Source organism: Elephas maximus, chromosome 15, assembly GCF_024166365.1.
Source record: "Elephas maximus indicus isolate mEleMax1 chromosome 15, mEleMax1 primary haplotype, whole genome shotgun sequence".
Classification (NCBI taxonomy): Eukaryota; Metazoa; Chordata; class Mammalia; order Proboscidea; family Elephantidae; genus Elephas; species Elephas maximus.
The window spans coordinates 317,497-333,698 of record NC_064833.1 but is presented as its reverse complement, the minus strand read 5'-3'; the positions used below and the strand labels follow the sequence as shown (position 1 = coordinate 333,698).

Sequence of the window (16,202 nt, the reverse complement as noted above, 5' to 3'; positions counted from 1 at the left end):
GAGACTCCACCAGCCTGGGCCCCAGAGAACTAGATGGTGCCCTGCTACCACAGACAGCTCTGACGGGGATCACAATAGAGAGTCATGGACAGAGCTGGAGAAAGATGTAGAGCAAAAATTCAAATCCACAAAAAAAAAAAAGGCCAGACTTACTAGTCTGACAGATTGGTGGAACCACTGAGACTGTGGCCCCCAGACACCCTGCTAACTCAGAACTGAAGCCACTCCCGAAGTCTACGTTTCAGCCAAAGATTAGACAGACATATAAAACAACAACACACACAAGGAACATGCTTCTTCTTAGTTCAATCAAGTATCTTCTTAGTTCAATCAAGTACGTTAAGACCAAATGGGCAATACCTGCCCAAAGGAAAAACGAGAAGGCAGGAAGGGACCAGAAAACTGGTCATATGGACACTGGTAACATGGAGTGTAAAGAGAAAGAGGGAGAATGCTGACACATTGTGGGGACTGCAGCCAATGTCACAAAACAATCTGTATATTAAGTTCTGAATGAGAAACGAATTTCTGCTGTAAACTTTCACTTAAAGGATAATTAAAAAAAAAAAACTCATTTAATCCAAATAAATCACAATCAACTAGATAGCAGTGGATTATGGTGTTTAAAAGATAGGAGGATGGATGGATAAATGAGTTGGTGCCTGGCTGGCTGGCTAACTGGGAGAAATAAAAGACCAATGGAGTCGTTGAGTTAAAAACGTTATGAGGCACGAGCAAAACCTGACCCAACGGGATAAATAACTACTGAAGGAGGAGGCGATACTGCTCGCGAAGCACCGTACAGGCGCACGAGAAACAACATCCACCAGGAAAGGACCGGGAAATAAACCGTAGCACCTGCAGGCAACAGAACACAGGAGCCAGGAAAAACAATGTACCAGAAAATGCACTAATATGGAATGACCTTCCAAATACAGTCAGTCACAAAAAAAACAAGGTTCAGAAACTTTAAAAGGAAGGGGCGGGGGGGGGGGGGGATAAAGGACTGCACAGTTACAAAGTATCTCCAGGAGAGACAAGAATTCAGCCTGGATGGTGAAGCCTCCAGGGAACCAGGTTCCTGGTGCAGAGACTTCACTGTGCACCCTTTGTATTTTTGAATCATGTGAACAAACTATCTATTCAAAAATAAATAAAAACAAGACTCTTCGGGAAGCAAAAAGAGCTCCTGCAGAGGGAACCTGAGCCAGGGTCCAAGGGGCTGAAGGAGCTACCTAAGCTGCTTACTTTGGCTCCTGGAGGAGGGACTGCAGAGTGGGGAGGAGAGGGAAGAGGGGCTGCAGGGTGGGGAGGAGGGGATTTAGAGGGGGAAGGAGCGTGGGGCTAGCCTTGGCCCAGTGGCCACATAGCTGGTATCACTGGAGTGCAGAGTGGGGCTGGGCAGAGGCAAGAGGGAGGAGAGGGAGAGGCCACAGCACACAGGCAGGGCCGTAAACGCTGCGTCTGGGAGGCACTAGGGGATCCAAGGACAAGTGCAGGGTAGGGCAGGGCCGCGGCACTGATGACAATCAGGGCCAGGTTGTTCTCTGGTATGAGGAGGCCTGTAGGGTGCCTAAGGCATCCCTGGCCACCATGCACTCATGCCGATGGCTCCCAGTTGGGACAACCAAAAATGTCTCCAGATAGGCCAAATGTCCCCTGGGAGTGGGATGGGAGTGACAAAACTGCCCCGGTTGAGAACCACTGCTCTATACATCCCGAGGAGCACCATGGACAAGCGAGGGGAGGGGTGCAAGGACAGGGGCAGCAGACTACTGCAGAGGCAGAGCAATGGCCCTGGAGGAGGAGGGAGACAACAGTCTTGGGGGCCGGCGGCATGTGGGGTGAGAAGGACCCAGGACACCCAAGCTTCCAGCTTCAGCAACCAAGTGAATGGCAGCCAGGAGCACAAAGGTGAGGCCAAGGACCTAAGGACACTGTGTCAGCAGACAGCTCAGAGGTCACCCAGAGCAGACATCTCAGACACCACTTTTGCCCGGCTCGCACCTGCAACTTCCCAGCTTTCGCCCATGGTGGCTTGTAGCTTTGTCCTCCCACCAGAGCTCCAGACCCCAATCCCATCCCTCCAAATATTCTGCTTAGGGACCCGCTCTCTTGAGATCCAGCCTGCAAGCAGCTGCAGACACCAAAGCGCATGGCGCAGGGGACAGAACACAGCTCTTCCTATGACTGCCTAAACCAACTCATCTTCCCTCCAAACCGCGGACGGATTACTCTCCTCATCCTGAAGACGGGGAATGCCAGTGGCCTCCGACCTTGCCACCGATCTGTGCCCTCACATCCCCTGGCACCCCTCAGTGGGACACAGATGCCTGCCAGGGGTCTCATCTGGGCTCCAGGACTCCCCCCCCCCCCCGTCCCCGGGCCCTGTCCCGACCTGCTCTCTCCTGGCTCGCTTGAAGGGGCCTTCCTCGTTTGAATAACTGTTCTCCGTCCGGGGAGAGCACTGCCTCCAGCTGTTCACTCCTTCTTCCCCGTAAGGGCTTTACATCTGCCCACTGCCAAGGGACGAGCATAAGTCCCCTCCAAGTGCGGGCTCGGCTGTGTGGCCCACTTTGCCGATGGAATGTGACTGTCATGGCCAGTCCCAAGCTGGAGCTGTAAGAGCTACCATGGGTTTCTACCACTCTCTCTCTCCATAAAAATATTACGTCCCAAAAAGGGCCGGTCCTTCACAGGACCCAGGAAGGAAGACATTGAAAAAAAAGCTATGCACAGAAATGAACCTCTATTGCTGTAAGCCACTGAATTGCTGGGGCTACGTGTCACCACAACTGTCCCTGGAGGAAGCTGCCCCTCATGCTCTCTGACCCGCCCTACGCATTGCTGCCGCTTAGATCTTCCTGAGCCGTCTTACTATGGCTCTCCCTGCTCACAAACCTGCAGTGGGTCCCTGTGAAACTCACATTGTGATCGCAGCTGCCTTTTCAACTGTACTTTTGACTTTTCCTTACACAACCTTCCAACCCCCCCAAACCACACATAACCCCCCTTCTTGCCTTTGCTCCCAAAGCCTGAAACACCTTCTACCTGTGGTGCTGTGGCATTCTAGCTCCTCTCCCTACTCACGTCCTGCTGAGTAAGGCTTGGCTAAAAAGGCCGCCTCTTCCTTGAAGGCCTCCCTCACTTCTCTAGCCCCTGCAAATCACTGCCCTGCTGAAGTTCTAGAGCAGGGGTTGGAAATGTTTCCTGTAAATGCGCCAGAGTAAATAATAAGGGCCTGCTGATAAGAACAGAGATCTCTTTGCAGGACACACACGTGCTGTCACAATGCTGCCAAAGCTGTCACAGACAATATTTAATGAATGGGTGTGGCTGTACCTCAATAAAACTTTACTTACAAAAACAGGCCCTGGGGCCACATTTGGTCCAGGGGACAGAGCATAGTTTGCTGACCCCTGGTCTAGAGCACTGGTTTGGTCCTTCAAAGGGTTTAAATCCTTAGCTGGGGTCCCTGGGTAGCACAAAAGGTTTGTGTTCAACTGCTAACCTAAAGAACGGTGATTCAAACCCCACTAATGGCAACACGGAAAAAGGCCTGGCGATTTGCTTCCAAGAAAACCCTATAGAACAGTTCCACCGTGTAACACATGCGGTCACCATGAGTTGGAACTGATTCAATGGCAACAGGTTTATTTACTTGTTTGTTTATTGTACCCTTAGTAGACTTTTCTTTGTCTTCCCAAGCTCCCTGAAAGCACAACATGCCATGTCTGTGGTGCTTCAACACAACCGCTGCTAACAGCACAGATTAGATGTTCAATAAAGGGAAGTAATGAGTAAATGATACTTGGAAAAAATTTTACAGAATATTGAAAAAAAAATCCTAATGCTGAATATTACGGTTTTCTCATAGAATTCCATAGATTCAAAAGAAATATATGGAAAAGTCTCATCAAATTTTAAATCAAGAGCTCCACCCAAAGAGGCATAATAGTGGTCAATACAGTAGTTCCCCTCTATCTGCAGGGGTACGTTCCAAGACCCCTGTGGATGCCTGGAACCGCGGACAGTACCCAACCCTCTATGTGGTATGTTCTGACCTATACATGCATACCTCTATGATAACATTTAATTTATAAATTAGACACAACAAAAGATTCACAATAATTAATAATACAAGAGAACAATTATAACAACATACTATAATAAAAGTTACAGGAATGTGGTCCCTAGGCAGGATGCAGCAGAAAGGCACGAGATTTCATCACACTACTTATTTAACATTTTTGGACAGAAGCTGACCGCGGGTAACTGCAACTTTGGAAAGTGAAATCGCGCATGGGGGCGGCTACTGTCCTCTTCACGGCACACAAACTGTGTCAAAGCCCTAAGTGAGTTTATTAAGCTAACAAGGGGGTAGGGTAGGACTATCCCACGTTATCAGAACAGAAGCATGACAACAAAATGAACTTTATGTCACTATCATATGTCAGGAGGTTGAGCAGGAGGGCAGGGACTGTTGAGCAGCTGGTGTTTTAGGGAGAGACTAAGGCCCACAGAGAGTGGAGACAGGAAGGAAGCACTGCAAAAGCGGGAGTGGGTGGGGCCCAGGTGAGAAGTGTCCATCACAGCAGGGCAGAAGCAGGGTGTGGCCGGAAAGGAACCAAGGTCAGATTTATCCTAGGGAAGCAGGGAAGACCTGCTGGTGAAGTCAGGTGCAACTGCTAAGAACCCAAGGAAAGACAAAGCCAGGCAGGCACTGAGGTAGCAGACACAGCCAGAGACTGAAGGTCAGGAGCACTCTGGGGAAGCAAGAACAGCAACAGGAGGCGTGTGGAGGCAGGTGAGACAAGCTAGTCCAACTCGGCCAGAAGGCGTCTTCCAGGCCTGAGGCTGCACCCCTGCATGGCTCTTGTGAAAGATGCCTCATGGTACCGTTATAGGACACCCAGCAAAACTACCTTTGAGAAGGAACATAAAAAACCCACAATGCATGACCACAAGGCAACAGACACAGTAAAGGGGTATCGCTAATAAGACTAGAGATATCAGTACGAGAAAATATTGCTTGGACTTTTTTTTCCCAGTAGCACCAAAGAACCAAATAGAAATCTAACAAGAGGCTGTATTCACCAGACAGCTGTCATCAAACTGTCCAAGCACACGCTGAGTGCCTGTGGTATGCAGCTTCCAACTGAGGCATCCCACGTCAGCACACATGCGGAGAACGCTGGTATAGACATTTCAAAAATTCTACAGTGATGTCCAAATATGCTCACAGAAACTGTTTTCCTTACCACTTTTTTCAGAAAATTAAACATCCTTACCTTAAACCCCACAAATGCTAAAAGACTGAGATGAATGGTACCCCCTTAATCTCTGATCATGCAGTATAAATGAGGCCAGATGTCATTTTCTAGGATGTGTCTTATGGGTCTAAGACACAGAGGGAAGAGATGACCAAATCTGAGAAAGAGACATCTCCTTAGGAAATGGTGGAAACTGTGCCACTTTTTTCTGAAGTTAAATCTTATATCTCACAACAGCTCTGCAAAGCAGAATGTTAACACAGAGGCAATTCCAAGTCCTCCATTTTTGTTGCTTACACCCATCCTTACTGTCATTTAAACTTTAGCCTAATAAATTACCTTTTCTATTAAAAAAAAAAAATGCTTCGGTATGGATTACACCTCAACACAAGGAAAACAAAAATCCTCACAACTGGACCAATAAGCAACATCATGATAAAGAGAGTAAAGATTGAAGTTGTCAATCCTGGATCCACAATCAACACCCACGGAAACAGCAGTCAAGAAATCAAAAACGATGCCACTGTGAGGACTAAAGTGTGCCTGACCAAAGCCATGGTGTTTTCAATTGCCTCATGTGCACGGGAAAGCGGGACAATGAATAAGAAAGAACTGACGCCTCTGAATTGTGGTGCTGGTGAAGAACGTTGAATATACCATGGACTGCCAAAAGAATACACAAATCTGTCCTAGAAGAAGTACAGCAAGGATCCGCCTTAGAAGCAAGGATGGGAAGACTACATCTCACATGCTTCGGAGATACTATCAGGAGGGACTAGACCCTGGAAAAGGACATCATACTTGGTGAAGTACAGGGTCAGTGAAAAAGAGGGAGACCCTCAACAAGATGGACTGACACAGTGGCTCCCAACAATGGGTTCGAGCATAACAATTGTGAGGACGGCACAGGACTGAGCAGTGTTTCCTTCTTTTGTACACAGGATCACTGTGAGTTGGAACCGACATGACAGCACCTAACAACAACGGCTGCGAAGTTTACCAACAAGTGTTTGGTAGTTTATTTTAAAGACAGAAAACCCAGGAACTGCTTTAAATCTCATTTCCAGCAGTAACAATCCTAGCTAACCCCCAAATCTAACCCTAACTTTAGCCCCGGCAGCACCAAATCTTTTTAGTGATAACAATTCCTAACTTTTTTGAACACTTGCAATGTGCCAGGCACACAGCATATGACAAGTCTCAATTCATTTAGTCCTCATAACAATTCAGTAAGGCCAGTATTATCAGTATCCCCATTTTACAGGTGAGGAACTAAAGGCACAGAGTACCTTGTCAAGAGCCACAAAGCCAGTAAGCCAAGAGTTGCCACTCAAAAGCAGTCTAGCTCCAGAACCCTTGCCCCCTGCGCTCTCCTGCCTCTAGGACCCCTGGCCTCTGTTCCCCAAGCAAGCACGTAGGGGTCCTGAACGAGCCCAGGCTGGTTTATGGAACAGTCTCTTTGCTCTACAGTCACACCTCCTATCAAATCTCCCTGTCCTCCCCCCGCTCCAAGAACACACCTTGCTTACTGTTACAGGGGAGGGCTCGCTGGAAACCACCTGCTGTTTCTGGGTGGCACCCAGCATGCACGGACTTAAATTCCCCTCAAAGGTTTCAAAAGACAAATCGCCATATTGTGCGCACCAGGCGAGGAACAAGGAACTTTGCAATTGTAGGCTTTTCTGCGGAGGTCACCGTAGGCTTGAAAAGAGGGGGAGAGGAGGGGCTAGCCGCATTTTTGCTGAAGGCTGCACAGCGCCCACAACAGCTGCTGGTGGGAAGCAGCACGTAACACACCCACAGCTGCCGCGGCCTCGAAGCAGGCTGCACATTTTTAAATAAAAGACGTCCTGAGCCCTAGATCCACAGCCTGCATGGCTTGTGGCCCTCGGCACGGAACACTCTGCCTCAACCCACACCACCTGCAACCAGAGAAGCAAACCCAGGGAACGAGACTGAAAGGAGGTGCTAAGCAGGAGCACCCTACCGAGGGGCTGCGCCCTGAAACGCCCCAGCCCTGTCCTTGCTGCAGAGGGAGGTCCGGGGAGCCCACGAGGCGCCGCACAGCCGCGCACTCGCCGGGGCAGAGCCCGCAGGCAGTCGTGCCCCGGACCCGGAGCCGCCCATCCTGACTCCCTGCGCCTCAGAGTCCCGGGACAAAGCCGGACCCCGACCCCTCTGCCCGCTCCGCACCAGAGGCCGCCCTTCACGACGCAGAGCGAGCCCCCGCCCGCCTGGTGCCCACCTCGTCCCGGCGCTGCAAGGTCCCTAGGCGGCCGGGCCCCCGACACGCCCCGACTGCGCCCCGGAAACAGCGCGGGCGCCCCCGCGCTCAAGCCGGGCATATTCCTGCCTCCCCATGCTCCGGCCGAGCACACTCACACTCGGTCGCCCACCCTCCGGCCGGGCACACTCGCACTCACGCCCACCCTCCGGCCGGGCACGCTCACACGACCACCCACCCTCCGGCCGGGCACGCTCACACGACCACCCACCCTCCGGCCGGGCACGCTCACACGACCACCCACCCTCCGGCCGGGCACGCTCACACGACCACCCCCCCTCCGGCCGGGCACGCTCACACGACCACCCACCCTCCAGAAGGGCACACACGCGCACTCACATCGCCCCCACACCCACGTCCCAAGCGCGCCCGGCCCGGCCCTCCCCGCGCACACTGACGAGCGCGGCCTTCGCCCCTCACGCCCCGCGCCCCCCGGCCTGGCTGCAGTGGGTGCGGGCTCCGCACACCCACGCCCTCTCCCCGCAGCGGCCCCTCCCCGCCCCCCTGGCCCATGGCGGCCCAGATCCGCCGAGACCGGGCCGGGGGCCTCCGCCGAGGCTGAGGCCGGGGCCACGGGGGCAACAGCGCCGGCCTCTCCGCCATCTTCCCGGGCCCGCCCGCCCCCCGCCCAGTGTCCTCACCGGCGGGCTGCACGCGGGCCGCGTCGCCACAGCCCCTCATGTCGGCCCACGAGCCGCGTGAGCTGCCCCGCGGCTCCCGCCGCTGCCGCAGCCCTCGCCGTCCGCGTCGTCCACTGCTGATGCCGCCGCCTGCCCAGTGCGCGGCGGCCGCGCGTCCTCCCGTCACCAAGCGCAACCCCCCGCCTCCGGCCCCGCCCCCGCCCCCGCCCGCCGCCCGCCGCCAGGGGGCGCCGCTCCGGGGCGCAGTGCGCGTGCGCAGACGCGCGGCAGGTCGGGAGCCGCAGTCCCGCCGACGGCGCGCGGCACGCTGGGAGCCTGGGGTCTGCAGAGGGCCTGGCTCCGCCCACAGTGCGAACAAGTGTCCTTGTGCGGTCTCTGGGGTGCGGGAGTGGGACGGGCTGCGCGGGGTTCCCCCTCGCCAGGTTACCCGGGTCCGGGGAGCCCTTCCTCTTGTCCCGCGGTCTGCAGACGATGTCGACCTTGTGTATCTGGTCTGGCGATTTTTCTTCTCTTGGATACGGTGCAGCTAACATCTGACTCTCCTTGGGCTTCCTAAATATGAGAATTCTGGGAAGTTAGCACCCATTATGTTTTAAAATATGGCCCTCTTCCATTTTTTAAAATTTATTGCATCAGTTGGACCATCTCACCGTATCTCCTGTGCCTCTTCTTTTTATTATTTTCCATCTTTTTATCTCTTTGTCATCTTAATTCTTGGTAATTGACTCAGCAACGTCTTTACTAATGCTCTTTTCAGAGATTTCTAACCTGCTTTTAGCCTGGTCTTGAGGTATTAACTGTTGCCTATATTTATTTCTAGAAGTTGTATTTGACTGCCATTTCTGATAAAATGGAGACTAAACGGCCCCACACCCTGGCGGGGGGAGGTCGTCACAAGAAGCTGCAAAGCTCTGAAGTTCCCTTTCAAAAGCCCCGTCCTGCCAGCTCCACGGCTGCCCTACTTCCACCTTATTGGGCTCTGTACTAGGACTCCACCACTCTCATTACCGCGCACTTCCGTCCTTGCTCATTCTCACAGTTCACTCTGACAAGTGGACTCTGATCTCTCTAGTTCCCTCTCTCTTGTACTCACCCGAGAAGACTCAGCCCGAATGAACCCAACCATTCTCCTCCATGGCTGCTACAGAAACATCACACAGCAGGCTGGCTGGCTTCACTTTATACCCTAGACCACTCTCTGGAAATATAATAATTTTCTCCAGGAGAGTAAGACAGCCACTCCCTAAAGAGACCAGTGGATGATGTCTCAGGCCTCTCTAGTCAAGCCTCCCACATGAGACCAAACTTGCTATCACCAAATGACAGGCCTGTCCACACGCCTCCCACCTTCCCTCCTGAAAACATGCAGAAAGTTTCCCTGCACCTGTTGAAGGCAATTCTCCCTCAGGTGAACTGGAACCCACCCCCTTGTGCACTCTCAAAGATGTTGCCCAGTTAGCCTCATGTCTGCATCATCAATTTAAGCATTTCCATGAGCATACGTGCTCTGGTTTCTATCATTATAAAAACAAAAAAGACTCCTTAACTCCACATCCGGATTCCACCACTTCTCTGACTCGCTCTGGCTCTGCTTCTCAAAACAGGTGTCTGCACCTCACCATCTCCTTTGCTTTCTCTCGTTCTCTCCCTCCACCCCTTCCATGGCAAACGCTTGTGTTAAGGTCACATGCTGCTAAATCTAATGCACGTATTTCTCTTATTGTCTTACTTGCCCTCTCAGCAACATCCGACACGCTGAATTTTAGTTGCCTCTGAGACGAGATGTTGAGTGAAACACTGGATACAGAAACCAGGGCTCAGAGGGGGTGACTTTGTGTGTCATCTGCATGTAACACTACAGAATGTCAGAGCTTTGGCTGAAGACAACTGGTGTAACAAGTCCACACATTCTAGAAAGATGCCAATCACATGTACTAAGGGCTTCAGAGGAGGAAGCCAAAGACCCAATCTTCTTGCATTCTTGAAGATTTTGCTCAGTTATCCTCTCTTAATAGCTTTAGTCTAGTGAGCTAAAGCTGCACTGAGAAAGTGGATGAGGATTCCCTTGGATAAGGGTGAAGACTTAACAGTGAGAAGCTTTTCTGTTTCCAGTCTCCTTTCCTGACAAACATAGGGAAAGCATAGAGGTAATGGAAAATTAAAGTGTAGAAAAAGATATGTTATGGGGAAATGATCCAAAATAAAGCCAAGGGAGTAATTTTAATACCAGGCAAAATAAAATTCAAGTGCAAAGCATCTCAAAGAACAAAAAGGGAGATTCCATTCTGTTAAGCAAGAGACTGCCAATAATTAACAATATATGTCATATCAAGCAGGGTTTTCCAGAGAAACAGAACCAGTAGGAGAGTGGCTAGCAAGTCCAAAATTTGTAGGGCAGGCTGGCAGGCTGGTGCTCTTGGCCACGAGCTGATGCTTCTGTCTTGAGGCAGAATTTTTTCTTCAGGAAACTTCATTTTTTCCTTTTAAGGCTTTTCAATCGATTAGATGAGGGCCATCCACATTATGAAGGGTAATCTCCTTTACTTAAAGGGAAAAGATTATAAATGCTAGCAACAACTACAAAAATACCTACACAGCAACACCTAGTTTAGTGTTGGATTGAATAAGTGAGTACTATCCCATTGTTCCCCCACGTGTCTGTCAGTTTGTCATACTCTGGGGGCTTGTGTGTTCCTGTGATGCTGGAAGCTATGCGACTGGTATTCAAATACCAGCAGGATGAGACTAAGACTGGGAAGAAGGACCTGACAGCCTACTTGTGAAAAGAATTAGCCAGTGAAAACCTTATGCATAGCAGCAGAACATTGTCTGATATAGTGCCAGGAGATGAGCCCCCCAGGTTGGAAGGCACTCAAAAGACGACTGAGGAAGAGCTGCCTCCTCAAAGTAGTCGACCTTAATGACGCGGACGGAGTAAAGCTTTCGGGACCTTCATTTGCTGATGTGGCATAACTCAAAATGAGAATAAACAGCTGCATATCCATTAATAATCGGAACATGGAATATATGAAGTATGAATCTAGGAAAACCGCAAATCATCAAAAATGGAATGGAACACATGAACATTGATATACTAGGCATTACTGAGCTGAAATGGACTGGTATTGGCCATTTTAAATTGGACAATCATATAGTCTACTATGCCAGGAATGACAACTTGAGGAGGAATGGTGTTGCATTCATTGTCAAAAAAACATTGCAAGATCTATCCTGAAATACAATGCTGTCAGTGATATGATAATATCCATACACCTACAAGGAAGACAAGTTAATACAACTATTATTCAAATTTACACACCAACCACTAAGGCCAAAGATGAAGAAATTGAAGATTTTTATCAGCTTCTGCGTCTGAAACTGATTAAACTTGCAATCAGGATGCATTGATAATATTGCTGGTGATTGGAATGCAAAAGTTGGAAACAAAGAAGAAGGATCGGTAGCTGGAAAATATGGCCTTGGTGATAGAAACAATGCTGGAGATTGATAGAATTTTGCAAGACCAACGACTTCTTCATTGCACCAACATAAAATGTGACTATACACATGGACCTTGCCAGATGGAATACACAAGAATCAAATCAACTATGTCTGTGGAAAGAGACGATGGAAAGCGCAATATCATCAGTCAGAACAAGGCCAGGGGCTGATTGTGGAACAGACCATCAACTGGTCATATGCACGTTCAAGTTGAAACTGAAGAAAATCAGAGCAAGTCCACCAGAGCCAAAGTACAACTTTGAGTATATCCCACCTGAATTTAGAGACCATCTCAAGAATAGTTTTGACTTGTTGAACACTGATGACTGAAGACCAGACAAGTTGTGGAATGACATCATACATGAAGAAAGCAAGAGGTCATTGAAAAGACAGGAAAGAAAAGAACAAGATAGTTGTCAGAGGAGACTCTGAAATTTGCTCTTGAATGTCAAGCAGCTAAAGCAAAAGGAAGAAATGAAGTAAAAGAACTGAACAGAAGATTTCAAAGAGTGGCTCGAGAAGACAAAGTATTACAATGACACATGCAAAGAGCTGGAGATACAAAACCAAAAGGGAAGAATACGCTCGGCGTTTCTCAAGCTGAAAGGACTGAAGAAAAAATTCGAGCCTCGAGTTGCAATAGTGAAGGATCCTGTGGGGAAAATATTAAACAATTTAGGAAGCATCAAAAGAAGATGGAAGGAATACAGAGAGTCATTATACCAAAAAGAATTAGTTGACCATTTCAAGAGGTAGTATATGAACAGGAACCAACGGTACTGAAGGAAGAAGTCCAAGCTGCACTGAAAGCATTGGCGAAAAACAAGGCTCCAGGAATTGACGGAATACCAACTGAGATGTTTCAGCAAATGGATGCAGCAATGGAAGTGCTCACTTGTCTATGCCAAGAAATTTAGAAGACAACTACCTGGCCAACTGACTGGAAGAGATCCATATTTATGCCTCTTCCCAAGAAAGGTGATCCAATGGAATGTGAAAATTATCGAACAATATCATTAATATCGCATGCAAGCAAAATTTTGCTGAAGATCATTCAAAAGCGGCTGCAGCAGTATATATTGACAGGGAACTGCCAGAAATTCAGGCCAGATTCAGAAGAGGACATGGAACCAGGGATATCATTACTGATGTCAGGTGGATACTGGCTGAAAGCAGAGAATACCAGAAGGTGTTTACCTGTGTTTTATTGATTATGCAGAGGAATTTGACTGTGTGGATCATAACAAATTATGGATAACATTTCAAAAAATGGGAATTCCAGAACACTTAATTGTGCTCATGAGGAACCTGTACGTAGATTTAGAGGCAGTTGGTTGAACAGAACAAGGAGATACTGAGTGGCTTAAAGTCAGGAAAGGTGTGCGTTAGGGTTGTATTCTTTCACCATACTTATTCAGTCTGTATGCTGAGCAAATAATTTAAGAAGCTAGACTATATGAAGAAGAACGGGGCGTCAGGATTGGAGGAAGACTCATTAACAACCTGCATTATGTAGATGACACAACCTTGCTTGCTGAAAGCGAAGAGGACTTGAGGCACTTACTGATGAGGATCAGAGACCACAGACTTCAGTATGGATTATACCTCAACATAAAGAAGACAAAAAATCCTCACAAATGGAGCAATAAACAACATCATGATAAACAGAGATAAGATTGAAGTTGTCAAGGATTTCCTTTTACTTAGATCCACAATCAACACCAATGGAAGCAGCAGTCAGGAAATCAAAAGATGCTTAGCATTGGACAAATCTGCTGCAAAGGACCTCTTTAAGGTGTTGAAAAGCAAAGATGTCACCTTGAAGACTAAGGTGCGCCTGACCCAAGGTATGGTATTTTCAGTCGCATTGTATGCATGTGAAAGCTGTACAATCAGTAAGGAACACTGAGAAGAATCGATGCCTTTGAATTGTAGTCTTGATGAAGAATATTGAATATACCACGGACTGCCAAAAGAACGAACAAATCTGTCTTGGAAGAAGTACAACCAGAATGCTCCTTAGAAGCAAGGATGGCAAGACTGCGTCTTACATACTTTGGACATGTTATTAGGATGGATCTGTTCCTGGAGAAGGACATCATGCTTGGTAAAGTACAGGGTCAGCGGAAAAGAGGAAGACCCTCAACGAAATGGATTGACACAGTGGCTGCAACAATGGGCTCAAGCATAACAACGATTGTAAGGATGGCGCAGAACCCAGCAGTGTTTCATTCTGTGGTACATGGCATTGTTATGAGTCGGAACCAACTCACGGCACCTAACAACAAGAACAACAACATCCCATTGTTGGAGCCCTGGTGGCGCAGCTGTTAACCAAAAAGTTAGCAGTTTGAATCCACCATGCGCTCGTTGGAAACCCTACGGGGCAGTTCTACCCTGCCCTATAGGGTCACTAAGCATCGGAATTGACTCAACAGCAACGTGTCTTTTTTTTTTGTCCCAGTGCCATAGAGTCAATACTGACACATAGCGACCCTATGGGACAAAGTAGAACTGCCCCCCACAGGGTTTCCAAGGCTGTAAATCTTTACAGGAGCAGCCTGACACATCTTTCTTCTGTGGAGTGGATGGTGGATTCAAATCACCAACCTTTTGGTTAACAGCCAAACGCTTTAACCATTATGCCACCAGGGCCCCTTAGCTGAGCCCCTGAGCAGTATCCAAAAATCAAACCCATTGCCCCAAGTTGATTCTGACTCATAGTGACCCTGTAGGACAGAGTAGAGCTGCGTAAAAGTGTTTCCAGGGAGTGGCTGGTAGATTTGAACTGTAGAGTTTTTGGTTAGCAGCCTTTGCTCTTAACCACTGTGCCACCAGAGTTATAACTGAGTACTATTTAAAAACAAACAAACAAAAAACAAATCCGTTGCTGTTGAGTGGACTCGGACTCATAGTGACCCTATAGGACAAAGCAGAACCGCCCCATAGCACTTCCGAGGAGTGGTTGGTGGACTCGAACTGCCTTTTGGTCAGCAGCCAAGCTCTTAACTATTGAATACTATAGCCTAGCCAAATCGACATATAAAACATATAAAAGTAACCATCACGTATATTAAATATGCATTAACAGTATACCTCAATGTCATGGACTGAATTGTGTCCTCCCAAAATATCTGTCAACTTGGCTAGTTCATGATTCCCCATATTTTGTGATTATCCACCATTTTGTCATCTGATGTGATTTTCCTATGTGTTGTAAATCCTACCTCTATGATGTTAATGGGAAACACTGGTGGTGTAGTGATTAAGAGCTGTGGCTGCTAACCAAAAAGTTGGAAGTTAGAATCTACCAGGTGCTCCTTGGAAACCCTATGGGGCAGTTCTACTCTGTTCTATAGGGTTGCTATGAGTTGGAATCTACCCAACAGGCACCGTTTTTTTTTTTTTTTTTTAATTGTCTCTTTGTTAGCCAAGCACTGCGCCACAGGGCTCCTTTCCAAATGTATAACCATCCTTTATTCAATGAACTGAAATACCACCTTCATGATACAGTAAATTCGTCTATTAGGATCTCTTTCTAGGCCCTCAATTTTAGTCCTCTGATCTATTTGTTTGTTTCTAGGCCAATTCCATACTACTTTGTTTCCAGAGGATTTAGAATATAATTTAATATCTGGAAGGCAAATTCCCTCTCCTAATCCTTCATAATTTGCTTGACTATTCTCTAAATTTATTCTTCCATGTTGTTTGGCAGCCAAGTGCTTAACCGGTGTACCACTACAGCACCTTCTTCCATGCATACTTTACCCTTTTAAAAAATACAACCATTGGAAGTTGAGTTAAAATTGTAATAATTGTATATGTGTCTTATACATATTTAAGAAGAATTTAATTGTTACTATTTTTTATATTGTCTTCCTATCCAAGAATGCGAACATCTTATTTTTCAGACCTTGTTTTACACCCTCCAGTATGATTTAGTGCTTTATAACTTACTACACCTCACATTATCATTTATTATTTTATAATTTTTGTGGCTACTATGAATGAACCACTTTCTCATCTCTATTTCAAGTTGTTTTTTGAATAGAAGGCGGCTATCATGTTTTGTATACTTATTTTTTACCAAGCAACTTTAACAAATGCCCACATTAATTCTAGTAGTGTTTCCTAGGTAGATAAGCATATCATCATTAAAAATAAAAAAAGATTAATGTTTCTTCTTTGTCAGTATACATAGTAATTACTTTTCATCTTTTTGTTGTTGTTAAGAATTAACAAAATGCTGTTGAACAACAGTGATGCAAGTTGGGGTTCTTGTCTTGTTCCTGATTTTAATGGAAATGGCTTTCCATAAGATAATATATTGATAAAATGCTTTTTTTTTTCCTCTTGTAATTTGTTGTGCTAATGAATTTCAGTGGTTTTGGGCCTTTCTTGCATTTCTGAAATAAGCCACACTTGGCCATAGTATATTATTCTTTTGGTATGCTGTTTGATTCTATTTGCTAACGTTCCATTTATAATTTTCTGTCACTTGAG

General features: G+C 47.5%; 2 protein-coding genes across 5 annotated transcripts in view; both read right to left on the bottom strand.

Annotated features, from left to right (window-relative positions):
* Window positions 1-8,353, bottom strand: part of ARHGAP39 (Rho GTPase activating protein 39) — a 102,962-nt gene extending 94,609 nt beyond the window's left edge. For all 4 annotated transcript variants that reach the window (XR_007513330.1, XM_049854372.1, XM_049854375.1 and 1 more), the window contains exon 1: window positions 8,199-8,353. The gene's annotated coding sequence lies outside the window, so the exon portion shown is untranslated. The remainder of the gene's footprint in view (window positions 1-8,198) is intronic.
* Window positions 8,354-10,539: 2,186 nt separating this feature from the next.
* ZNF251 (zinc finger protein 251) overlaps window positions 10,540-16,202 on the bottom strand; it is a 66,084-nt gene continuing 60,421 nt past the window's right edge. The window contains exon 4 of the mRNA XM_049854393.1: window positions 10,540-10,736. Within this exon, the coding sequence (XP_049710350.1) occupies window positions 10,720-10,736 (17 nt within the window). The 3' untranslated portion in view covers window positions 10,540-10,719. The remainder of the gene's footprint in view (window positions 10,737-16,202) is intronic.